Source organism: Ictidomys tridecemlineatus, chromosome 16 (assembly GCF_052094955.1).
Source record: "Ictidomys tridecemlineatus isolate mIctTri1 chromosome 16, mIctTri1.hap1, whole genome shotgun sequence".
In the NCBI taxonomy this organism is placed as follows: Eukaryota; Metazoa; Chordata; class Mammalia; order Rodentia; family Sciuridae; genus Ictidomys; species Ictidomys tridecemlineatus.
In genome coordinates, this window is record NC_135492.1 from 3612788 (window position 1) to 3640681 (window position 27894).

The 27894-nt window shown below is 36.0% G+C and overlaps 1 protein-coding gene across 1 annotated transcript; it reads right to left on the reverse strand.

The window, feature by feature from the left end:
- Nucleotides 1–70: 70 nt before the first annotated feature.
- On the reverse strand, nucleotides 71–27166 carry LOC144371450 (cytochrome P450 3A9-like). The gene is made up of 13 exons (XM_078033764.1): nucleotides 27028–27166; nucleotides 24331–24424; nucleotides 21526–21578; nucleotides 19416–19515; nucleotides 15565–15678; nucleotides 15031–15119; nucleotides 12387–12535; nucleotides 7388–7515; nucleotides 6185–6251; nucleotides 3276–3436; nucleotides 2823–3049; nucleotides 599–758; nucleotides 71–269 (listed from the first exon to the last, which is right to left on the reverse strand). The coding sequence occupies exons 1-13, from the start codon at nucleotides 27096–27098 to the stop codon at nucleotides 180–182; spliced, it is 1503 nt and encodes a 500-aa protein (XP_077889890.1). The 5' UTR covers nucleotides 27099–27166; the 3' UTR covers nucleotides 71–179.
- Between the last annotated feature and the right edge of the window lie 728 nt (nucleotides 27167–27894).

A 27894-nucleotide genomic window follows, 5' to 3' on the forward strand; every position in this document is an offset into this window, starting at 1 on the left:
GCACAGACAATGAACAAGCCCAGCAAAGGTCCAGCCTCCTAGTAACTCAAGAGCATCATCCACTCATAAATCTATTTTCAAGACCAATTTTTTATTTATAGAGAAAATCAATATGTCTTTTCTTCTGAGATACATCTTCTTTGAAGAACATAGCAGAGATTTTCAGGGAGATTTAGACTCTACTTTCCAGGCTCATCTCTTGACACAACCTTTAGAACAATGGGTTTTTCTGGTTGAAGAAATGGTTTCTTGCTTAATTTCAGAGGAATCTGCAAACATTAAGCAAGTATATTTAGATGTAGTAAATGAAACTCGAACAACAGAAAGAATCGGAAAAAGTACATTTCAGACAATAAAGCTATACAAACAAGTAAAAAATACTTTCAGCCTCTTGTGTCTGGGATTCCTTAGCTACCTGATCTTTAATCTCTTGTTTTTTATAAAGCCACAGATATAGAGCTCTAAAACTGAAGAAGCCTAACATTGCACAAGTGTCTCAAAAGAGAGTCTTTGAGTGAGCAGATACTTTTCTTTAAATAGGTTCCTCAACTAAATGTAACTACCCACAAGACCTTACTTTTTCATAAAGTGTCCTGACCTGTGTTACCTTGCAAGGATGGAAGAAGTTCTGCAGTAATCTGATGAGAGCAAGTTTCATGCCTATGAGAGCAAACCTCATGCCAATGCAGTTTCTGGATCCATTTCCAAAGGGCTTGTATATGTAAGGATTGATGTTCTCCTTGTTCTTCTTACTGAACCTAATTTCACAATAGTAGATGAAAATAAGTTATTGAGACATAAATCTATGAAACCTACATAATTGGGGTTGTCTCCTAAACATTCATAAGCAGCAAAGCACAGGATTCTTTTGTGGAATGGTCACTGAAATCCTTCTGTGACTTTTCTTATAAGAATTGAAACCTACAGAACTTTTTCATTCTCCTTACACTAGAGGAGCTCTCTGTCTTGTTAAGATGTGATGAATGCTATTTAAAAGAAAATATGTCTTTAAGTACTGAAATTATATTCAGGATTGTGATCCATACACACTCTTTAAAAAATTAGAAAATGAGCATATAAATGAAGCAAAGTGTGTTCCTACCATAACTTCCACTCCTGCATTTCATATTTTTATTGATGAAGGAGGAGAAAATTCTCCCACCATGATTACCTCTCTTCTCTATACTCCTTTTTATCTGGATCTTATTGTCTCCCTTCCTTCCTCTCTCCCTTCTTTTACCCAGTTCCTCTCTTCCTCTACCTCCTCCTCATTCATCTATTTTCTCCTTCTCCTTCTGTTTCTGCCTCTCTCTCCATAGAATATTATCATTGTCTTCTGAGTCTGTCTCATAAGTTTAGAAATAATATCTGGAATGTTGAACCCAGTTTGTATTCAAATTGAGCCCTAGTTTTTTGATTACTTTAAGGAGAAAGTGTTGATTTGGAGAAAGTGATAATGACATTGTGATTTTTTTTAATGTATTCTTATATATTTGAGAACATTTTGGCAAATTTATAGGTGATTATGAATCAAAGTAATATGGAATCTATTGGAGGGTTTGTGGTGTGTGGAGGGTCTGATGAGGTTGGTTGATAATTGTTTGAGCAGATGATGAGCAGATGCGGAAGCATTGAAAGCGTTTTCCAAACTACTGTCTGTAGATTATGCTTGTGTGTATGTCAAGAGTCCTCTATACCACACATCTTTGTAATTTTCCTCATCCTGGTCTAGTCCCTGATGCACTTTAAGCATGTAGTATCTTATCATGCCTCAGTGAATCAAAGAGATGTGTAATCTCTGATTTTGTATCTGTGAAGTTCAAAAGTTGGAAGTGCTGAAATTGGAGGAAACTGGCATTGAGGAACTCATAACCAACAAGACAAGGTCACTCTAATCAAGAAGTGTAACATTAGGGGCCAAGAGAAGTCTTGATCCCATGCCACTGGACCCCCCAGACACTACCCTGAAAACTTTCTCTATTTTGCTTCTCAGTACAACAACAGGAAAACAGTAACTCTTTCTAGAGTGCAAACTGTGAGGTTGGATCAAAATTTTCAGAAGACCAAGGTCAAGGATCAAAATTTTCAGAAGACCAAGGTCAAGACATATTTAAGAATGAATATCTCAGGTGTCTTGGGGGCAGGTTACTTGGCTTTGAAAAAGTCATCAAATGTGGATAGTATGAAGAGCTGGCCCAGAACACTCCAGAGACAAAACTCTGAGGATCTGAGCTCTCTCCATCCTCAGTGAGGCTGCTTAAACTATCTGGGTGGGGGGTGGTTCTTAGGCCTTAACTTGTATTTAACAATTGTGCTGGAGGAACCAGGAAGCAATGTTTAATCAAGTGGAAGATAGCAGTGCTTCCTAAAGCTGGTAGAAAATTCAAGGAGCTATAGTGAACAGGACAAAAATCCTAAAATGATTAAAAAAGATAAGCATCTAAAATAAGAGACTGGTCAAGTGGCAGAAAGGTTTATAGATTACTGTTAAATAAAATAAAAAACAGTTTAACATCAAATGAAATGTGATAGCATTTCAGTTTTTAAAAACTACACATTTATATAAAAATTTCCATACTGAATTAATCACATTAATAATAGATAGGGCTTATCTTGATGTTCTCGGGCCTTAAATTGCTATAGTCATTTATTTTTTCTAATGTTTGTCTTCTAAAACAATTACCACTTTGTAAAAGACTTCTTAAAATTTTCTTAAAACAAGAAAATTTTAAAATCACATGTATGCCATCTGCACTAAAAGACCTCAGAATATGTGTGAAACAGCCTCTTAAGGGTGGATTTTTTTCTCAGGAGCCCTGTACCTTTCAGGGTAGAACTTTTCAGGTTCTGGCCAGTACGTGGAGTTTTGATGAAGACTATATGTTGGTATAGCCACGATTGTTCCTTTGGGAATGCGCACCCCATTGAGTTCAACATCTTTTTTACAGACTCTCACAATTCTCTCAATAATTGGATACAATCTGAGAGTTTCATACACCACCATGTCCAGATACTTTATCTCAAATAGTACATCATATGTAACAGGTGCCTGGCAAGAAAGAAATTTTTTGTAAATTAAGATTTGGAAATAACTTAAAACTTTGTTGACACAGTACACTGATGTTTTCAGAGCTCCTCAAATAACTCATATTGGTAAAATACCATAGCATTTGCAAAGTATTTAATAACCATCATAATTTTAGAACTGCCCAATAACACACTGAGATTCCCAGAGATTTTAACTCTCCTCTCCCCTCCAGGTGCCATTCACTAACCTTATTTGGCAAAGTCTCATCAATCTCCTGCTGAAGCTTCTTCTGGACATCAGGGTGGCTGGCCAGTAGATACATAATAAATGAAAGAGTGTTGCTAGTGGTGTCATAGCCAGCCAAATTAAAGATAATAGACTGGGCTGCAATCTCCAGATCAGATAGACCTAAAAGGAGAGGAAAGACAATTTAGTCTAAGCATGTACATGCACACTTTACAGTTCACATGAACATAAATCAGAATGATGATCCAAAATCCAATGAGGAAAAACTGGAAGAGCAATTCATAATGTTCCTCATTCTGCCACCCCCCACCACGAACACAACTGGGTGATTTCAAGAGACAGTATGGATGTCAAACAAACAGTATTTTTCAACTGTGCCTTGCATATCATGAACGTTATTTAGCTATAAATAGTGGGTAGCACTCTTCCCCTGGGAAAAAAATAAACTTACTCTATCTAGAATGTAGTTTGAAGAACCTTGAAAGCATTTGCAATACTGGCATCTTTGCAGGGAAAATAAAGGCCATGATTGACAGAACTATACTGAGCCACAGAGAAATTTTTCTACACAAACTGTGGTCCATGGACCAGCAGCATCAAAAGCTTCAAGGAGCTTATTAGAAACACAGAGTTTCAAGCTACCAAACTGAAATCTGAACTTCCATGAGATGTAGTCAACTCTGTTCACAAACTAGCCTAAGAATCATCAGGTAATAGAAGACCTGGGGCACCAGTTTTCAAATTGGATGATCTCAGGGTGTGCAAAAACTATACAGAGAAAAATAACCCAGAAGAGTAGTGATTAACCAGAGCCTAATGAGTGGTATTAAAATCACACAAGAAAGAATGTGTTGATACAGGGCATTAGGCAGAAGCCATAGGATGATGGGGTTCAGTGAGTGAAATTAACATTGCTTATCAATCTTGGACTGAATGTCATCTTTCTTAGTACACATCCCCTCTATTTGCTGAACTTCATAATCATCAAACAGCCTTTGTGATAGAAGGTGTTGTTTCTCTTGACTTTTCTCCTAAAATGTCACATTCAAGTATTCATCTCATTGATTGGAGAAATGATTAGGATTTGTTGATACTCAAATACCTGAACGAAATATGGTATACATTCCAACGATGTAATTCATAACAAAAAATAATACAAAAATACAAAATGAGTGTGAGAAAGATCTACATGGAATTCTAGCTTACAGAAGCTTTCTATGATGCTATTGTGGGAAAACTCAAACCGAATTTTCCCCACTACTGGCATAAACCCAATGATACTAAAATGAAATTGGAGTATAAACTTAAGTTACACTTAAGTTAGTGGTAGCCACTAACCATATGTGTCTATCTAAATTTAAATTTTAATGAATTAAATCTAAATAACAATAGAAAGTACACTTCTTCAGTAACATTACCTACATGCCAAAAGCTACATAGCCACGTATCCAGTGCTTACTGTATGAACAATACTTATATTTAGTACTTCATTCAACACAGAAAGTTGTAGTGGAATCAGGGAGAGGATTACTGTTTCAACCATGTATATGGACTCACATAGAAATATTTATATTGCTCAGTCTGCACTAATATATTTTATTTTCATATCTCTGTTCAGAGAAACGATCTCAAAGAAACTACAGTAGTAATGGTCACATTACACTTCCAGATTTTGGTTTCTAATACCATCTCTCACTTAAAAAAGCCAGGGCTTCTAGAAAAAATGGGTGATTCCAGGCCTGATCAAAGGATATAGACAAGGAACCTAGAGTTTCTTGCACCAGAAAGCAAGAATGTTCTCCCAAAACAATCTGAGAAAACATGCAATACTGTGTATGTTTCTACAATGTGGATATATATCATTATATAGGAATCAAAACTGATAGAATGTACAAACTCAAAAACTCTTATGTTCACCTATGAACTTAGGGGTAAGGTGACTTATCTGTGATGGTTCATTGATTGTGGCAAATATATCATTTTGGTGAGGGACCTTTGTAATGGGGGAAACAGATGAATTTCGAGAAAAAAAATGGATATGGGAAATTTCTATGCCTTCTTCTCAGTTTTGCTATGAACCTAAACTGCTATAAAATATAGTCAATTTTATCAATCAAAATATAAGATGAGGAAGAGAAGAGGGACGAGGAACAGAAAGAGAAGGGATAAGTTGTTAAAAGACTTAAGCCCAAGAGAATTTGACCATCAAAATAAAAAATGATAGCAAGAGAATAAATTCATAGTATATAACATCATACTGACATAAATAAGAATGGAACTCTCTGACAATCTAATACCAACTCATAAATGTACAGTAGACAATAGAATGATAAAGACAGCAGTTTGTAAACATCATAATTCAAATGTTTTATATCAAAAATCATTCATGTATGATAAAACTAGTTGGTGAAAGTATGCTGAGGAATAGGATATTTACACAGTATCGGAGGTTTCCCCCACAACATTCTTATGAATTACATGGGAAAAGTTAATCTTAATATCAGATGAAGCTAGTAAACACATTTTCACCCAGTACTGCCATTGACCCTCACCACTACTGGAACAGTGAACCTCCTGATTGGATGTACAAATGCAAATATCCAGGCAGAGGTTCTGATTCAGTGTATCTGAATGAGGCTTCAAATCATCATTTGTTCTGATGTTGACGGTAAAAAGACAACAGACTAACTTCATGACTGAAATGCGTTTTCCTAGTTTCCCTTCAATTTTTGAGCCTTGTTACATCTGTATGATTCTAGACAGTACATGTGGGCACCATTTGCAATATCCAAATGTGTATCTTCCTGCAATTTGGTGGAAATCTATTTTCTCTAGAAAATGTGTATATTTTCAGGATAATTTGCTTATTTGAATTTCCGTGTCAATGGACCATGAAACATTCTTGGTTACCTTGGTAGGGCTCCTTGTCTTGGGAATTCTGAGAATCAATCATTAACTGGAGAAAATCAATGCGGTTCTGGAATTAGAAATGGAAATGGGAATGACAAAATCAGTCATAAAGTCAGAAGTACATCTTGAATGTAGCATTTCACCTCCCTTCTTAGAATATGGGTCCTTTAAGTCCAGAAGTCTGGGTAGGGTTACACAACCCACAAGTAAAAAAAATATGCATGTATAAACCATGGAAAACAGGATATTTTCCTGAGAGAAATCCAGCTATGGTGTCCAATATCTGTTGGTCTTTGCTCCCCATAATGCTGGGTTTGTCTCCTTTTCCTGTCATACTTGCTTGACCAGGAAGTGGTCTTGGACTTCAATTCTTTTATTTTGCCTTAATTCTTATTCAATGACCACACTGAATACACTTGGTAGTTTCAAAGATGATTAGTAGCTTTTGTTTGTGTTTCATCAAATCCTCCACCCATTAGGTACATGATTCAATCTTCAGTCACACTTGGGGATGTCTGTCCTGCCTCCCTGACCTGGAAACATTCTTGTGCTGACCTTCAGGCAAAGCAGAAGGCAAACCTGGGTTAGCATATTACCTTGATGGTAACTGAAGAGCACGGCCTGATTGTGGACAGGAAAAGACTCAGATTTAACATACACATACTTCACCAGGTGCCCAATAGGACCTTCCTTTGAAGAATGTGCCAATTAAGATGTAAAGGGCTTTGAATTGTAATGATTGTTCACCAGTTTAAGATTTGGGGAATACTTTTAACAGTAAAATCATTTTGAAATACGATTTTTATTTTGACAGTTTACTGAATGAGAGGGAAATGATAAGGTTTTTATTTGAATGATATTTTTTTCAAGACATAACATCATGTCTATTATTGCATCAAAAATTGTCAATCTTACTCATTATCAGTTTGACTTTTTTAAATTTGATCTTCATTCTAACCAAAATGTAAAAATTCTCCAGTGCAAATCTTAAAGTATTCCATCAACTTTAAAAAATGTACAGAGAGGGACTGGGGAATGAAGCTCAGTGATTCAGTATTTGCCTAGCATACATGAGACCTTGGATTCAATCCCTAGCACCACTTACAAAATTACATGTACATTTGTATATGCACAAGTCAGATGTACACAGCAAATAAATGATCAAAAAGTGAACATTGTCATGTCACCACCACCAGGTTTTACCTTTTCTTTATTTTCTAGGGGTTTTTGTTTCACCTTCATTACAGAATTTTTAAAAAAATCCAGAGCACTTTTTGAAAACCTGTAGACATTTAATGCTTGAAACACTGGTCTAAGGAATGGAAATATCACTAGAAAAAAAGTGAAAGAAAAAATAAAGAGAAACCTTGATGAAAAGGCAACATCCCAGGAGCATTGATTATTTTATAAAAAATACAGAAGAGAAAAATCATCAGTTTCCTCCAGCAGAAGCCATTGCCTCTGTGGCCAGTACCTGGTGTCTGGTTCATGGCTGAGCAAGGGCATTTCATACATGGGGTTGCAGCCACCATAGCAGGAGATCAGTGGCCCCATCAATGCCACTGGACTGATAAAAGGAAGAGGATTAAATTCCCTGGCTCCTTACCCTTTTGTGTATTGGAATAGGGTCTCTGGGTAAAACAGTTTATACTCTGTGCTATAATTAATTATGCATTCAAGGAAAAGTAGGCAGGATAGGTACAAGTTGGCCTATGTTTCTCAGCTGTCAAGAACTGAAACCAGAAATCAATAACAGATGGAAAATCAGGAAACTCAGACAAAAATACAAATTAACTATAAAACTTCCAGACACAACTGTCAAGCATGAAAGATGGAATCCAAAAGCAACTAGAAGTTGTTTTTTAGGTGAATTAAGGTGATGACATGTTATATCACACTTAGGAGAAGTAGCAAAAGCAGCGCTCATAAACATATAGCTACAGATGTATAGGTTTTATAAAAGATAGTTCTCAAGTCAATAGTCTAAGTTAAATCATAAAATGGTGAAAAGAGGAAATTAAACAAAAGGGAAGCATAAGAAAGAAAATCATAAAACCCAAGTTGAAACAAATGAAATAGAAAAGAAATAAAATCGACAAAAACAAAAGGTGTGTATATGTCACCTTACCCCTTTGAAAATGTCATAAAAATCACCAAACCATTAGCCAGATTGACCAAGAAATACAAAGGCATAACAGTTTCATATGATATTTCCTTCAATATGTACTAGAAATGGGCATCTGGATCAGAAGGTATATCTACTTTTATTTATTTTGGAGTCCTTCACACTCTTTTCCAGAATTGTGTACATTTCTACCTACAGTATGTAAGAGAAATTTTTCTCCACATCTAACTAGCATTTGTTATTTTTTCATTCATTCTTTCTTTTTTTGATAATGGTCATTCTAACCAGGGTGAGATGATGTCTTATTGTAGTTTTTATTTGCATTTCCCTTACACCAAGTGATATTGAATAGTTTTTTCATGTATTTTTAAGTCATTTTTTTTTGAGAAATAACTATTTGGAGAATTTTTCTATATTTAAACTGGATTACTTTGGTGTTTGGCCATTATGTTTTTAAAAATTTGTTATATTATGAAAATATATATCATTTATATATGTAATACTTTATAGATATATAAAACATATTTTATATTAATATATTTTTTCTATATGATTGGAACATCTGTACATCCAGATTTATTTCTTTATTATTCTGAATACCTGATATGTGCATTAAATCTAGGTATCCATCAATGCATGGATAAAGAAAGTGATATATATATATATTTATTTATTATATATTATAATATAAAATTTATGTATTTATAATATATATTAAAATAAAAAATATATATACCCACACATACATATATGCCCAATGGAACATTCATCCATAAAGAAGAATGAAATTCTGTATTTTGTAGCTAAAAGTGGATGGAATTAGAGGACATTCAGCTTATGAACTAAACTAGACACATCAGTACAAGTACCACATGTTTTTTCTCATGTGTGGAAGGTAAAAATATTTGACCTGAATGTATAATAGTGATTATTAAAGGTTGGAAAGGGCTATGGCAGAAGGTGGATAAAGAAAGGCTCTATTTCATTTGTGTATGCTGTGTATATGTGTTGAGACATCACATGGAACTCCATTTATTTGCATAACTCATACATGTTAATGAAAAAATAAAATAAATATTAAAAAAGAAATGAATAGCAAGAGAAATGAAAAAAGAATTTATTACTACCATTGGAGAAGGATTATGAAAGAATTCTAACAATTTGCTTGTTCACATATATTTGTGCAGAAAATCCTAAAAGACACAAACTACAGAAATTGATTGAGAAGTAAATATACAACATGAATAAACTTGTAAAATGTAACATGATTGCATTAGTAATAGAAAATTATTCACAAATACAAGCCCAGATCTTGATTGTTTTAATAGTAGATTCTACAAAATACAGAACTAATACCAATTTTTCAAAAACACTTCCAAAATTAAAAGAGCATTTCTGAATATACTCTAAAAGACCAGTATTACCCTAATACTAATACCAAGCAAAGACAACACAGGAAATGGTTGTGTAATACACCAAATCCATGAAATAAAAAAGTCAACACAGAGGATTATTTCAATTGATGCAGAAAAAAACATTTGATAAAATCAAAACCAACATTCCCCGTGGAAAAATAATTCTCAAAATCATTCTTTTGTGATAAAACCCTCAGCAAATTAGGACTAGGATGAAATTTTGTAAATCTGATAAATGATATCTATGAAAATTTGTAGCTTAATAATGTAATAGTTTTACCCCAAATCAAGAACATGACAAGCATCCCTCTCTCACCACTTCTCTTGGAATACTGTAAGTAATAAAAAGTTCACCAGCATTTTATGATACAAGATCAGTACACAAAAATAAACTGCATTTCTCTACACTGTGATAAGCAACCCAAAAAAAAACTAAGAAATTAAAAAATAATTCTATATTCAATGACATTAAGAAGAATAAAATACATAGGAATCAATTTAACAAAGGTGCAAGACAAGCACAATAATAACTACAAAATATTGTTGAAATAAAAGAAAGAGGATCTACATGACTAGGAAAAACATCTCAGGTTTGTGGATCAGAAAACTTAATATTGTTTAAATGGCAATAGTACTGAAATTGATTTGCAGATTCTAATGTACTTTCTAACAGAATCTTAGCTGGCTCCTTTGAGGAATTGGCAAGTTGATTTAAAATTCACATAGAATTCAAAGGAACACAGAATAGCTAAAATAATGTTGAAAATGAGATTGAAGTTGTAGGACTCACATTTCTTGATTTAAAAACCTACTCCAAAGCAAAAATAAAATGTGGTCCTACAAGATGGGTAAACATATAGATAAATGGAATAAGATTTAGAGTCCAGAAATTAACCCACATGTCTATGGACCATGGAATTTTGAGAAAGGTGCCCTGGCCATTGAACAGGGCAGACACTCTTCAAAAAATGGTGCTGGAACAACTACATAGCCACATGCAAAAGAATAACATGTTGTCCTCACCTGGCCCTGAATGTTAAACTTAAATTAAAATCATTGGGCTACCTTAATATCAGAGCTAAACTACAATTTTTAGTAGTAAACAATAAAAAGTATGTAAGTCAATATGGTTTCAATCAATTCTTATATTTGATACTTGGAGCACAAACAATAAAAGAAACTGATTTAAACATTAAGTTTCCAAGACCTGTTCAGTTTCTAACATTTATATAAATGGCATCAAATTGCATGCATCTACTATCAATTGCTTTTCTTTTGTGAACACTACAGCTTTAATATTAATACATTTTAAGATTTTGAAATCCAGCTCATTCATTTCAATGGTTGGGATATGGAATACCTTCCATGATAGGAATAAACTGCAAAAAACTAAAAACTTTGTGCTTTAAAGGACACTATCAAGAAAGTAAATAGATATTTATAGAATAGGAAAAGCTTGTTTCAAATCATAATCTGATAAGAAACTGTGTAAGGAATATATGAAGAAGTATTTTTTCAAATAAATTATTTAGAAATTATTTTTTCTTTTATTTTTAATTTGTTCCAATTAGTTATACATGACAGTAGAATGTATTTTGACACATTGTACACAAATGGAGCACAAGATTTCCTTCCTCTGGTTGTACATGGTACAGAATCACACCAGTAAAATTCTTAAGCCTCAAAACAAAAATACAAATACTTCAGGAAATTGTGGGGAAAGATATGGATAGACATTCTTTAAAATAATGAATCTGAATTATCTTTCCTATGTACATAGATGAACACCTCATAGTGAATCTCCACATCATGTACCTCCACAAGCCTGCCATCCTAATTAGAATAAGGTATACTTTATGTTTTTATAAATATGTGATGTATATCTGAAAAGAACAAATAAAAAAGTGATTAACATTGCTTGTTATCAGTAACCAACAGGAAAATGCAAATCAAATCCACATAAGTAGACATCTCACATCCACTACAATGTCTAAAATAAGAGATGGAAACAGGAAGTGTTAGAAAATAAGTGAAGTAATTGGAACCCTCATACACTTTTGGTAAGAATATTAAATGGTACAGCTATTATGGAAAACACTGACAGAAGTACTTTGTAAGGCAGCAATTTCACTCCTGAGTATATACTCAGATGAAATTGAAAACTAGAGTTCACAAACAAGTTTCACACTAATGTTCATAATGGCACCATTCATAATAGCCAAAAGGTGGAAATAACATAAATGTCTATGAACTGATGAAAGGATAACTAAATTGTAGTATATCTATACAATGGTATATTATTTGGCCATAAACATGAAATACTGATATATATTTTACTTGGAAACAAAATACTAAATGATATCACCTTACATCACAAAAGACCACATATTGTATGTCCCCATTTTTATAATGTATGCATCATATGCAAGGCTAAAGAAATAGAAAATACAGTAGTGTTTGTTTAGCATAAACCATTTTGAAAGCTGACAGTTAAAAGATAATGAGTTTTCTGAGTTTTGACAATGGTGAGGGCTGCACATATCATTTATCATCCTAAAAATTATGGAGTTTTACATTGTAAGGAAGCATATAGTATGTAAATAATATCTTAATGAAGTTGTTATTTTAAAAGAAAAAAAAAAAGAAACGGTGATCCACATACTAATTATAAGAAAAATTTGATGGAAGACATCTGAACCAATGGCTTTCTTGGCTTTTTTCACAAATGGATCTTGTGCATTGTTGAGGGAATTGACATTAACTCCAAAAGATGTGCTAACGATCACGTCCATGCTGTAGCTCCCCAAAATTCTGAGTAGAAAAAGAAATGTAAAATTTCAATCTGTACTGATTTACTCTCCTACTACACATGCTGGAAGAAGTGATATGAGCACATTCACACACTGTCAGAAATATCTGTTGATCAAATGACTAGTCCATGCTCCTATCAAATGCCATGAGGCAGCTGCCCCTGTGCCAGGGGAGTTAGGGATACTAGGGTAGTGAGCTCAAGGAGTTCAGTCACAGAGACAGACACCCATAATCAGATAAATTACCTCAGTGAGTGGAGCGCAGATGATAAAAGATGATTAAGTATGGAGCTTCAGCAAAACCAAGGTGTTATAATTGACTCCTGGTAGGGGATCCAATATAGGTGACCTTGACCTAGGTCCTGCCTCATCACAGTCTGTGCCCAGAGCTGATTCCTCTCTAGCACATCACATAAAAGCAACACCCTGTTCTGAGAGGCAGAAACATTGCCCCCCCTTCTCTGCACCCACTGCTACAGCTCCTGAGAGGTCCTGAACTTCAGGACCCAAAGTGGCCCCAAGGGCAGAATCTCACAAAAGGAAATGAGTAAGAAAGAATATCCTCAGTTAAAACATTGAAAATTTTCTTAAAATGTACTTGGATGATCTCACAACGTGGGGAACATATTCTCTCAGATTTCCCAAGACAGTATCTGCCGGGGTCCTGCCCTAGCGGGGTCCAGGGAGTCCTGAAGGATGAGTTGCATCCGCGATAAGATGAGACAGGAGTCCTTCCCTCGAGCAATATCTAGAGAGAGAGCTAAAGCAGCTTTCTCTGCGTCCCCTTTTATTACAATTTTTCTCATCATTATAGATTCACAATACATCATTAATTATATAATTTAAAACTTTGCCAAGACATGACATTTCCTTAACCATGATTGAGGGTAAATTAATTTACATTTTTCCAGGATATGACCTTCAGTTATATAATTATTAAAAGTACAGAATCATTAATAAAATATGTCACTAATTTACTTTTGCAGATTTTCCCAAGATTTACTATTTTTCCCAAGATATGTTATTTTCTTATTAACTAATGTCAAACTACGTAACCAGACTCTAAGTCTCCTAACCAATCATTAACCTAAAGTACACTTGTACTTTATTTTTAATCTAAAATGCCCATCTAAAAATGTCCCTTTAAATATTATATTTAAAATATCCTAAAGTTTATGAATTATCCTTAAAACATATCAAAAACCTATACAACTAAAGACTTAAGAATTTCTAAACTTAAGAATCTAAATAAAATAATATTTCTAACATTATTCTAAAACTGTGTCTTATAAATCTATTTTAATTAATTCTTAAATTTATTCTCATAAAACTGTTTGAGCTGCTTTCTCAAAGAGTTTCTTTGTTTCTCAGTCAAGGAGCACTAGTTCTCATGACCTTTCAAAAGATGATTGTTGTCTGTTATTAGGTTTGTCCACAATGTACTAAGATAGAAGAATAGCCTTCTACATTGTCCTTGATATGTTGGGTAGTAGGACACCCTCCAAGGCATGAACTACCTTTTATGTTCTAGCCATCTAAGATTTAATTTGTTTGGCATTTAACATACTCATGCCTCCTGTGAGAAGCATATGCATGAAAATGCAAAGTCCCAATTACATAAAAAAAAGGGTCTCATGGTTTCGGTTACCCACCAACCAGCATGGCTTTGCCAGCATTCATCCTCACTGTGACCCTGTCAAGACAGTGGGAGAGCGGCTTTTCCAACACTTTTTCTCACTGTGACCCTGTCAAGCAGTGAGTGGGGGATCACCTTCACCAAGTATCAGTGGTTGTTCATGGGTCAAAATAACCCATTTTATATAACAAATGATATGGTAGTTGTAATCCATATCTTTTCAGGACCTTATCTCTGTTGAGACTGGAGGAACAAGTGGTGAGAATATTTCATATTTTGTATTTTGCTGATATTCTCAGTGCAACCATGAAGAGATTTGTTGTTCCATGGCCTGCATGGTATTTTTCTTTTTTAATTTTTTTTAAATATTTTTTTTAGTTGTAGAGGACAGCATGCCTTTATTTTATCAGTTTATTTTTATGTGATGATGAGGATCAAACTCAGTGCCTTACACATGCTAGGCAAGTGTTCTGCCACTGAGCTACAACCCTAGCTCTGTGTTATATCTTTCTATCCCTGCTCAATAGGTACCAGAAACTTCCCCCCATCCAACATTCCCTAGGCTCTACCCTCAACTTCTGAGTGATTATGTTCTTCATTGTAAAATATGTGTTTTGACTTACATAATATCCACATTGACGATCAAGCAGATAAACTAATTCTGTTTTTGTACACAGATGTCCCAGCACCCTGCCTCATCCTAGGAGCCTCTCCTCCTTGTGTGGACCATTGTGGTTGTGACAGCACACACTTACTTTTGTCTGGTCAGGGGGTAGCTCAACAGTGGTAATTTCAGTTCCCTGGCAGGGTGCTGGAAGGTCTTAAAACAGCTCAGAACCACAGAGCTGCCTGCTACTTACTCTTTCACAGTGACAGGCTTGCCTTTCTTCACTTCCTGGCTCAGGTACTTCACCAATGCTTCTCCATATTGGTTAATGATGGGGATCATCTAAGCACAAAACACAACTTCACCCACAGTTAGAGGAGAATCGAGTCCCCGAGGCTCTGGTTTTCCCAGGATTATAAAGTATGAGATATTTATAATGAATAAAATAATATCTCTTCTAGATATAAAAACAATAGGTCATTTGAAATTTTTAATTAGTTCTTTTTATTTATCCATAAGAATAAGTTTCATTTTGACATAATTATAAAAGCATGGAAAAATAATTTGTTCTAACTCAGTCCCAATACTTCCCCTTTCTCTCCTCTCTTTCTTCCCTCTGTTCCCTTCCTTCTACTGTATTGATCTTTCTGATATTTACTTTTAGTTTTTTTTAATTAGAAATTTCAAACTTAGTGAAATATTCTTTGGAAAACGATGATGTTCTCACACATGTCCTATCCCCAAATCCTTATTTAAGTTTTTAACTAAAGTCCTCTTAGTTTATTACCTGCTTGAGTTTCCCACTGGAGAACACTGGCGACAGCAAGACTCGAAATCTCTTCCACTCTTCATCCCTTGCTGCAAATAGAGCTTTTTGCATAAATCCCAATGGCAAAACTACCTGAAGTTCACACAAAAAAAGACATTTTGTATGAGGTATGTTTTGGAAGTCTCCACATTGTAGAGAACTTGTTAAACAGGTATCAGTTTTTTTAATCAGTTATTTACTGAGTGTCTACTAGGGGGCTCTCCCTGTGTTAGATGCTCCATAAACTTTTATCCCAAATTCCTCTTCTCTTGTGAGGGTAGAGGGGGTACCCAGCCACCAGATGCATGTTCAGTATTTATATTACAGCTGCTGTGTAAATACAAAGACCCCTCATGGTAGGTAAACTGTTCTTCCAGGGTACAGAGAGCATTATGACCTAGGGCATCCTATACAGGCAGCACAGGAAAAAACTGATTGATGACAGTCATCCAGATAACCTTGGAAAACTAGGTTGCCTAGACCAGTTATGCTTTTCCATATATGTACAGCATAAATGTCTTGCAAGGGATGCCAGGATATAGCCACTTAAATATAGTATCTAATAACTTAAAAGATTAGGAACTTCTTCTGAATTCTGAAAAAATTATGCAATTATATGGAAGCACATTTGTTGAATCATCTCCCACTACACAAACATGGAGGGACAGAAGGAAAAGGAAAGATAATTATGTTTCCCAGCTTGAGACTGGCCTGTCAATCCAACCTGCTGGAAGCTGTCATTCAGCTTCCAACACTGTGTTTTATTTATAATGGTACACATCCAGTTCTCATTCATGATGAAAGCTCAAAACACTAGGAAGAAAAAAAAAAACTTCTTAAATCTGAAACAGACTCTATATACTAAAAAACCCAAAACCAACAACAAAACCTTAAGGTAACATAACATTTACTGGTGAAATGGTGAATCTATTCTCCTAAGTTCAGGAAGAATGTATAGTTTTCTACTTTTATCATTCTTATCCAATATTACTATACTCTAAATTTGTACTGGAGCAATGGGACAATGTTTTTAAAAAGGCATAAAAATTGCAAATGAAAGAACCTGAAGTGACCCTGTCTTCAGGGGACAAAATTATCAATGTGAAAAATCTCAAAGAATATTTTAAAACTTCTAGAACTAATAAATAGGTTCACCAAGGTTGTAAGATACAGTATTAACATGCAAAAACAAGCTATATAAAAACAAGGGAAATGTAAAAAAAAAAAAAAACATTAAAAACACAATACTATTCACTGTCACTCCAAAGAAAATGAAACACATTAGGAACAGATATAAACACAAGTACAGGATTGCTATGCAGAAAAGTATAAAATGTTGATCAAAGATATTAAAGAAAATCTCAAGAAATGGAGAAGCATAACATGTATTGAAAGATTCAACCCAGAAAAGATACAGATTTTTCCCAAAGTAATCTATAGATTTGATTGAATTCTTATCAAAATCTCACCAAGTGGGTTTTTGCAGACAAACTTATTCTGAATTTGTATGAAAAATTAAAAAACCAACATAAATAAAGTGGGAGGCCTGGGGATGTGGCTCAAGCGGTAGCGCGCTTGCCTGACATGCATGCAGTCCAGGTTTGATCCTCAGCACCACATACAAACATAACAGAAAATAAGGAGTTAAACAGTATGATAGTCTCTAATGCTAACTTAACACACCAGGAGACAGGAGTTTGAGAAGTCAGCTCAGCATTCTGAGGCTATGAATTCATTAGAAAAACCAACAAGCCAGAAGCAAAGACCAGTTCATTACAATAAAACCCACTGAAAGAGGCCACTAGTCTTCCCTGTTCTGATGATAATACTAGGGACTCCCCCAGATGAAGTGTCACATTTTTTTTGAACTAAGGGGCAAATGCATGCATAGAAAAGTTAAGATGGTAACTTCTTTGTCTATATATATATATATATATATATATATATATATATATATATATAGTTGTAGATGGACACAATATTTTTATTTTATTTTTTTTATGTGGTGCAGGGGACTGAACCCAGCCCTTTACACATGTTAGGCAAGCACTGTACCACTGAACCACACAACCCTGGCCCCAAGATGATAACATATTTTTTCCTTTGCTTTATTAACATAGTCACCATCCCCCAAGGTTGGTACTTAAAGTGGTAATGAAACTCATTGCAAGAAAAAACACAATGGAGAGAAGAGCACAGGCACAACTAAAATAAAACAGAGTGAAAAATAGACACACCCTCTCAGCCCAAATGAATGCTTTGCAATGGTGTAAACAGAATGATCAGAGGGAGAACAGTCTTTCTAAAGATGGTACTGAAACAACTGGACAGCCACAGACCAACAAAACAAGACAACAACAACAAATGAACCCTCACCTTGTTTTAAAATAGCATGACATAGATCATAGGTTTTTATGTAAATTGTAAAGTCTATAACTTTTAGGAGAGAAACAAGAACAACACAGAAGTTAGAGGCAAAGCTTTTCATGTATTAGCGTCCCCCATAAAAGACAATACTTGCTCTTATGGAGACCCTGTTAAGAGGAAAAGACAAGTGACCCATCAGGACTTGAAAAGACTAGCAAGAGGGAGCCTTGGGGATCACTATATCCCAAAAAAGCTGATGATTATATGGATTTATCCACAGCAGCAATTTTGCCCAAATGTACATAGGCTCTTATGTACACGGGCACATAAAACTGGTGAAATCTAAATAAGTTCTGTGGATTATATCAATGTCAATTTCTGGTTACTTTTATAACAGGAATAGACTACATTCAGAGATAAGTAATATGATATTCAAAGCATGTCAATTGGGAAAAACAGAAGAAAAGTTTTATGAAACTTCCTTGAACAGTTTTGGAGCTAATTTCTGTGAAGCTGTGATTACTCCAAGACACAAATTTAATCAATAAATATTTGTATTTTTAAAAATAACCTTAGCATACACTTCACAGAAAATGATATAAGCTCAATCAACAAATATATTAAAATCTATTCATCATCTTTAGCAATCAGAGAAATGCAAATCAAAACCACTATCATGTCACTCCAGTCAGAATGGCAATTATTATGAAGATAAACAACAATAAATATTGGCGAGCATAGGGAGAAAGCAGCATACTCATACTTTGTTGGTAGGATTGCAAATTGATGAAGCCAATATGTAATGCAGTATGGAGATTCCTTGGAAATCTTGAAATGGAACCATTATTTGACCCAGCTATCCCTGCCTTTGGTTTATACCCAAAGGACTTAAAATCAGCATACTACAGGGACACAGCCTCATCAGTGTTTTATAGCAGCGCAATTCACTATAGCAAAACTGTGGAACCAACCTAGATGCTCTTCAGTGGATGAATGGATAAAAAGGGGGGGGATATATTCACAATGAAATTTTACTCCACAATAAAAGAGAATGCAATCATGGTGTTTGTAGATAAATGGATGGCATTGGAAAAGATAATGCTAAGTGAAGTTAGCCCATCCACAAAAAAACAAATGCCAAATGTTTTCTCTGATATAAGAAAGCTGATTCATGATGGGTTAGGGAGGGGTTGAATGGGAGGAATGTATAAACTCTAGATAGGGCAGAGGGGTTAGAGAGAAAGGGAAGGGGCGGGGGTTAGCAAAAATGATGGAATGTGATACACATCATTATCCAAAGTACATGTGTGAAGACATGAATTGGTGTCAACATACTTTATATACAACCATAGATATGAAAAATTGTGTTATATATGTGTGATAAGAATTGTAATGCATTCTGCTGTAATTTATTTTTAAAAAATCAATTAAAAAAAAGAAATTTTAAAAAAATTAATGCTTACTGCCCTATTTGTAAAAACAGAATAACATTCTTTCACCAGCACTGTTTTGATCATCTCTGGATCCGTAATAACCAACACAGGCTGTTGACCATCATACAATCTGTGTTGGGAAAGAAGAGCTCATTAAACCTACTAAGACATATTCTTCAGTTAGAGCAACACCCAGGAATCCAAACTGATATTCCATAATTTGTATGCCTGACTGTAGAATGCACAGTGACACTAGATACAAGTTCAAGTTAGGTAATGACACACAAGAACATTCTGGACATATAAAATGAAGGTCATGTACCTGAAGCAGGGAAGGGATATTTAAAGATAAAGAAACTCTTTATAAGAAGAGCCTGGTCAGAGATGTCTAAATGGTGCGTACATGTTTTCTACCTCATTCTCTAATAATTTTGTATTTAAAAATATTTTATAATCAGTGCAGTTTTAATCTGCACTTCTCTAATTGGGAGATATGTTAAACATTTTTTCATATATTCATTGGTAATTTGTATTTCTTCTTTTGAGAAGGGTCTGCTCAGTCATTTTGCCCATTTATTGATTGGGTTATTTGTTTTGTTGGTGTTAAGCTTATTAATATTGTGAATATTAACACCATAAATGAAGTTCAGGGGGCAAAGATTTTATCCACTTCTGAAGGTTCTCTTTTTATGCTTTAATTGTTTCTTCTGATGTGAAAGTATATTAAATTAGAGAAAAATAGACAAGTAAATTATTAAGTTCTTACAAGTGCTTAAGATACAAGAGATGGCTAAGGTTGTATCAGTGGGGACTCAGCCCTGTGTGCTCTTTCCAATCAACAACATGGCCTTTATGAGCCATGCCAGTTAGGTAGGATGATGTGGCCAGCTCTGCTGTTTTGAGGACTTGATGAGAGACAATGAAGAGGGAGGAAGAGGCAAAGCCTTCTTCCACTTGCTTATAGAACACAAGAACTACAATAATACCTCTGGAGCTGCTTTCATCAAGAATTATTAAGAAAATGGCTACTGAAATTAGCTGTTTTCACCCTAGCAGATTATGAAGTACATAAGCCCATGGAAACACAGTGGTTTAAAATGTACTGGAAGTCTATTCTTGAAAGTCAGTAGAATGAGGTAGGCAGAGAAATCCCTGTGTATACTTCTAGTGAAAACTCCTAATTGTCAGGGAAAAACAAATGAAATCTCCAAGACTTCACACTTGCAGAGAAAGTTAAAACAAAAGAAAGCAGAGGTCAAATCATTTCCCAATCTGTTCATCTCTGTCTCCTCTTTTCTTTCAAATGTACATAATAACCCCAAAATTTATATAAAGGTCACTTTTATTCAATGTGACAATCTTGAAAGTAGATTAAGCCATGCGTGGTGAACATTTTAGGAAGGTCTGACTTAATGTCTCCTATGCAGTATTAAAGGCTCCTAATGAAGAAAAAAATGGAAAAGGGGGTAGAGGCTGGGCACTAGAGAGAAGGTGAGGCCAAGAGTTTTTGGGTCATCAGAGACTGAGAAAAGTAAAAAGTATGACATTCTTGTCCATGAACCATGACATCTGGTGAAATATGGGACTCTTGACAGGAGGAGGAGCCTCTAAAAGCTTTATGTAATCAATTCCCAGTAATAGCTCTGGGCTGGCATTGTCCTCTTGCCCTGGAGTGCCTCATTTAATAAGTCTACTCAAGGGAAGTTTCCAAAATACTCACCTGCTGGTAGCAGGCCTTCCCTGTCCCCCGGGGCCCAGCCCCCAATTCCTTGTTCTGCATGTCAATGTGGCCAGCTCACAAGGCCGTGATGCAGGTGGCCAGCTCACAAGGCCGTGATACAGGCTTGCAGTTTCCAGTTTATCTACCTCGAGCATATGTGTCTCTCGGAACAGCTTGACCTGTTCGAGCCTCCTGAAAGGGGACATGACGATAACCCAAGGACACAGTTATTACTCTTTTCTCCTCGCCTTTGAGTCATTTCCCCTGTTACAAAAGATATTTAAGGAGAACAAATTTGGCAATAAAGCGCACACATGCCTCCTCCTGGATGAAGAACCTTGGTGTCCTTTGATTTTTTTATTTTTTAACCTCGATGTCTCTCGCCGGACTCGGTTCCCATTAGCTGGACGTGGCACTCACCCCCACATTTTCCCATACTTTTTATGACATTGGACATCATACTGCCAAAAACTCTGGGTGGAGAAACAAGAGAATTTATATTGTTATTTTGAAAATATTGAACCCTGCTTTTAATTCAGGAACCAATAATTAGAATCCCTTGAAATCAGACTGGAATATGGTCTATAACTGGCAGTTAGAGGGAAGCTCTTATTCTAAGTCATCCAAAGGCAAAGAAGAGAAAATAAATGGGATATTAGTGTTGAGAGCCACAGTTTAGTCAGAATGATGCCTGGCATTTTGCTGAAGGGAATGGTTAAAAGATGACCCTGCTCTGAGATTAGGGTGGCTCTGGGATTAGAGCGGATCCTGCTGCCTCTGGTGCTCGCTACTTTTGAGTTCCCATTGAGTTCTCTTGGGGTTCAGAGAGAATTGACTGCGTGGAGCCCTGTGGAGGGAGTGTGTTCCTGGGAAGTGTATGTAGAGTGCTGGTGAGAGTTCCAGAATAAAGAGTTGCTGTTTGAACCTACAAGGCTTTGTGGCGGCTTGGTTAATTTGTGCCCAGCCAGACTGCAGCATATTAGAAAAGGGAATTTAGAGTCCATCTTGAATTTTCTTGAAGTGTTGTACATATTGAAGAAATTATCCTCTTTTTTTTTTAGACAAGGTATTGCCATGTTTCCTATGAACCTTGAATTTGTGATTCTCTTACCTCAGCCTCCAGAGTGGTTGGGACTACAGGTGTGTGATATAGTTTCACTAATTGTCCTTGAGTATGAATATGAAGCAAGTCTAGTTTTCTGTATCATTTTCTCATGTGCATGGACTGTTTTGAAATCCTGCCAAATTTGAGTCATTCCTTCCACCTGGATGTGAAAAAATCAAAGCTGAGAAAAAGTGAGTGAGTTTCCCAGGGATATTCTCAAGGCCACTTCACTCATTCATCCCCAGATCTTTTTTCATTTCTCTCATGAATCTCCGTAGAATACTGGGGAAATGAGGAAGGTCAAGGCACCAGTCACCTCTAAGTTGACCATGTTGATGTGAGTAGTTTAGCTGACTATTTCACTACTGTGACTCTGACAAGAACCATGTAGAAAACTAAGATTTACTGGGCTCACATTTTCAGAGGTCTCAGTTCATACATCGCTTCCTGTGTTGCTGTGGTCTGTGGTGAGGCAGAATAGCATTGCAGAAGAGTGTGAAGGAATAAAGCAGCTCAGGATGTGGCATTAGGAATCAGACAGAAACTCCACTAACTAGGGACAAAATGTATGCCCTGAAGCCAGGCCCCCAGTGACCCACCTCTTCCAACAATACCCTACCTGCTTACAGTTGCCCCCAATTAATCCTTACTGAGGAAATAGTATAGAGTAGATTAAGGATTTCACGATTCAATCACTTTATTTCTGAACTTTCTTACATTGCCTCATAGATGAGCTTCTGAGGGATACCAAGACCATAACAGTGATTCTCATGCATGTTGTGGAGTGAGAAAGAACAAGTAAGGATTGCCAAAATGGAGTCACCTTCTGTTTTTCCAGATCAAAGTGGAAAAGATGGAGAGATGCAACTCCTACCCATGGGAGTCAACAAATTAAGTACTTGCTCTAAGTTTTTTTTTTCTAACACTTAAAAAGAAATCTTCCTATTGCTATATTTCAGGGATGATGTTTTCATGATGCACAGGGAGATCCCCAATTATGTGGATCTTACAGCCTGTCTAGTATACTGTTTATCTGGAAAGCGTAAATAGAAAATAATGCCTTTTCAGCAGGAATAGCAGAATGGAATTCTCAGGGTGTCAGGGGGCCTATAATTCTCAGGGGGGTCTATAATTATGCTCAGAATTATAGAATTAGAGTATGATAAACAAGCCTCAGTGTTTGGAAGAGATAATCTGAGCAGAGTGTAGCATTTTTTTCTGGCCTCTGGTTTTGAGCTCATAAATTTCTGTCAAGAGTCAGGCCCCGAGTCAGATATCTAAACGGGTTAATGACAAAGGCTTGATGAAAATTCACATTTCTTGTGGAACATGTTACCTTGTATTTAGTTTAAAAATTTAAATTTTTTTAAATCATGTGATTACTGCTCATTTTATATGTGATACTGCCTTTGTTAAAAAACAATACACATCTTGTGTTTAATTATGTGAAATCCATATACAAGGGCTAACTTATCTCATTCATACTTATTTGTTGCTAAGACTCACTGCTAGGGTGCTATCTTTGAATGATAAGAAGAAATGCAGAATGCTGTCGTTTCATCTGTTAAATTCTCCAAATATGTCACAGGAAGTAAAACTTGGGTGAAGCCATGGAAATAACCACAGGGTATTTACATATTCAAAAATTAAGTATGTGCAAATTGTCAACTTATGAATGCTTGGGGTACTTCAGAAATTGTAGTTTCATTTTTAATTTACAAAGGGACTCATGAGACCTTGCAAAGAATAGGAATGTTTGAAGGTGTTTACCATGCCCTCTTTCACAGATTTTTTGCTCAAATACTAAGCACAATATAATCGTCGTGGAAATGTGCACCGAGCAAGTTAAAAATCATTTTTATGAAAAATTCAAAGTCTGAACAACATCATGAAAGTCAAATGCAGATATACGAGAGATCCAAGCTGTTCCACTGAGGCTCTTGAAGAGTTGACATCAGAGCTCCAGGGAAAACCTGCCCATGCTCCAGGAGGGGCCTGAACATTGTTTCTCAAAGGATAAAAACTACTAAATTTCTCTTGAAGATAAACATTTTTATTGATGACACTAAACTGGCATTTGTACTCAGGAGATAAAATAGAGGGAGCTCAAGCACACTGACCTTGCGGTAGTACAGAAGAGTTCCAAATAAAGGCAAAGGTGTTGGCCCAGGTATTCCCAGCTTCTTAAATAGCCCATGAGAGTAGGTTCCATATCTATAAAGTGAAATAGAAAGCCGGGTCACCCTGATTGTCATTCTATAGATAAGGTCCTGACCAGTCTCTGACTTAGAAACTGGACCAAGCAGTGAGATAGGTAACATGTCGGTGATACATAACAACAAAAACTCCAACTGGCACATTCTGTTTTCCAACACCACTTAGAGATAACTTCCTGCCACAAGAGGCACAATGATTTGGTAAAAGAACTTGAGTCTTCATTGCCCCAATAATTGGGTTTGTTCTTAATAAACATTCCCAGCCTTGACTGCGCCTGAGAAGGTCAGGCTGGCATTCTGCCAGGGCATCACAGTTGCTATGTGTATTTGGTATGTTAACCTTTCCTTAACGTAGAGATTCCTAGTAAAAAAGGGCCAATGCTTTGACATGCCTTTCATTATGAGATTTTGAGTAACCAAATCCATTCAAGCACACAGTGTCCACTGAGAACCTATGGTAACATTATTTTTTGCAATTTGGTCATAAACCTTTCATACTTTTCCTTCTTTCTATGCCATGTCTCTGGTTCAGCATTCAGCCCTTCTTTAAATTTGACTTCACATGGATATTTGGAAGCAGTCATAGTATTCTTATTTCTGTTGAATGACAAATGTGACATTTAAGAAAACTGGGACTTCCATTGGCTTTATACCAACGTGAGCTAAGTTGAGTGTCACCCAAGTCCATTGTCAGACAATCTAAGTGACTTGAGCAAGAAGGACGGCTGAGTTTCCTTAGACTCTTAGTGCTACTGTGAGGAATAAATGACTGAGGAATCATCTCCAGGCCATTCCTCCTCTCATTGAGTCTGATCCTCCAACTGGTGATGCTCAGATGGCAGCACAGTGTTAGGCATGCTCATGTTTACCAAGGCAGTCAATCATAAAATAAATTTTTGTATTGCCTCTATACATCAACTCTCCTTGTATGAAAACCCACAAAGGCTGGTGCTTCCTTGGGCTAGCCAACCTGCAACACAGATGTGTCATGTTCACATCCCCATGCCTGAGGGTTCTGGATCCTAAAATCTTCACCCCTATCAGCATTGATAATAGATAAAAGACTAGGTAAAGGAAAAATGGTGAACAAGAGATTCCTGGCAGCTACTTCAATCACGAAACAACCAGTCTTGCAAAGATTGCCCCATAGTAGCACAGAAGAGAAAAGTCTGGCATGTTTAAATAGCTCAACATGCCCAGCAATTCCTTTTAACTACATAGAAGGTGACCTTCCAAATTTTAGTTACAGTCCTGATGACAGAGCAGACAATATGCAACATAAAATAAGAATCCATAATGTGTTCCAGACAGTTGAATAAGAACTTGCTGCTTCTTTGGAGGAGAATTTTTAAGGCAGTATAGTTTTCACATACTCTGTACAAATCCTGTCATTACATACAGTAAAATTAAACTACATTGATTCACTAGAGAATGTCTGCAGAGAGAGGATTATGTTGCCACAACACCCTGAATTAGTAGTACCTTTTCTTTCAGACAATAAAAGACAGATCTATATTTTCATTTTCCATGCTATTTTGATTCCTTATTTTTAAGAGTGAAATTGAGACAAATGTCAGATGTGACCTGTGTGGAATCTCTCCTACCCACAATCAAAATAACCTCTTTCCCTCTGTTTCATGATGTCAGGATCCCATTAGTAAAAGCAATTTCCCTACTAGATGATATTCATTCATGCGTTTATGTTGGAGTGTAAAGGAAAAGAAGTAAAGCCAATTTGGCTTTGTGATGTTGTTCACGCTGCTAGACTGTTTCATATTGAGGGATAATAAGTCTCTTTACTGATGCTAATATCTCAGAGAGAGCAAAAATAATACAAAAGGAAAGAATAAAACTTCTTAAAATTTCTGTCAGGTATTCTCTGCTCTAGACACTTATCATTTACAAGAAAACAGTTCTGTGAATTTCAGGGTGAAATAATTGAGTTTTACAAGAGAGGAAAGTGCCAGGAGAAAAAGAGGGAATTGTGCAGTCAACCTTCCAGGGAGTCTGAGGGGAAATTGGTGTGTTATATAGAGGGTGCTGGGGGCAAGAGGGGGCAGGAGTCACCACATGCACAGGGGATAGTCCTCTTGCATGTCTTCTGCAATAGGCAGAAATCCAAGAAGATAAAGAGACAAAACCCAAGTAAACTAGTTTTCCCCAGAATTCCCTAAGTTTGAAAGGGAGTGAGGTTCCCACTGCATGTGATAATAGTTATTAATTATCTGTATATGCTGAATTCTGGTTTATTCCTCTAGGTGAAACACAGAGCCAATCAGATAACCCCCAGAAACAAATCTCAACACCAATTTCCCTATCCACAAGAACTCACCATTTGTTCAGCAGTTCTGTCTTCTGAATTTTTTTTCTACTATGTGGGCTTTTTTGCCAAAAATGTGTCAATTTGTAATTCAGTGAGGCCAATTTATGTGTTAGGAAAGGAGATGGGGCCAGGCATGCTCAATAGAAACTTTTTAAGTGTTTATAGAAATTTCAACTCCATAATCTCTTTTGATCTTTCAAATAGACAAAGAAAAGAGGAACATGATTATGTCCCCACCTCCAGGGTAACAGTGGAGAGGAGACTAGACAGCTACTCACAGATATAGGAGCACCAGGAAGATAGCCAGGAGGACCCAGGTCTCTATGGAAGAATTGGAGATCAGATCCATCACCACTTTTCTTCAGCAGTTCTGTCTTCTTAATTGTTTTTTTTTTTTTTTTTTTTTTTTTTTTTTTTTGCTATTTGGGCTTTTTTTGCCAAAATGTGTCAAGCTGTAATTCAGTGAGGCCAATTTATGTGCTAGGAAAGGAGGTGGGGCCAGGCATACAGCCAGTGGAAAGGCCACCTATGCATCTCCTGGAATTGGAGAGGTCAGGTGTTCTCTTTGCAGTTGACAAAGAATCATGCACTCTCCTCTTTGATCTTTTAAACTATTGACTTAAACAAACTTCCTTTGGTAATTTCACTAACTTTGAGGCCAACAGCTGTCCAATGGGTAACTAAAAGAAGAATAAATCTTGGTATTCTGCCTTCATTAGGTATCCTTTACTAACCTAATATTTGTGACTACGCAGCTTTGCACAAGACATGTTAATCATTTAAGGAGTGTTTATCTAAAAACTAGCAAAATAAGAATGTTTAGTCCCAAATATACCTAATCTGATACCATCTTGGAGATTGAGGCAAGATTGAAGGGACATTTGATTGTCAGCTTTGGGGGTTTTGTTTTGTTTTGTTTTGTTTGTTTGGTGCTGAGGATGGAACCCAGGGCCTTGTGCATGCAAGACAAGCACTCTACCAACTGAGCTGTAACCCCAGCCCTGATCCTCAGCTTTTAAAGCAGCTTTTCTTCAGATCACCAGAGTGGTACCTAGAATTTATCATTCATTTTTCAATTCCTTTCAGGAATGGCAGAGTCTTGTACACAGATCACTATGAAGAGAATGTTCCCTCAACAAAAGGAA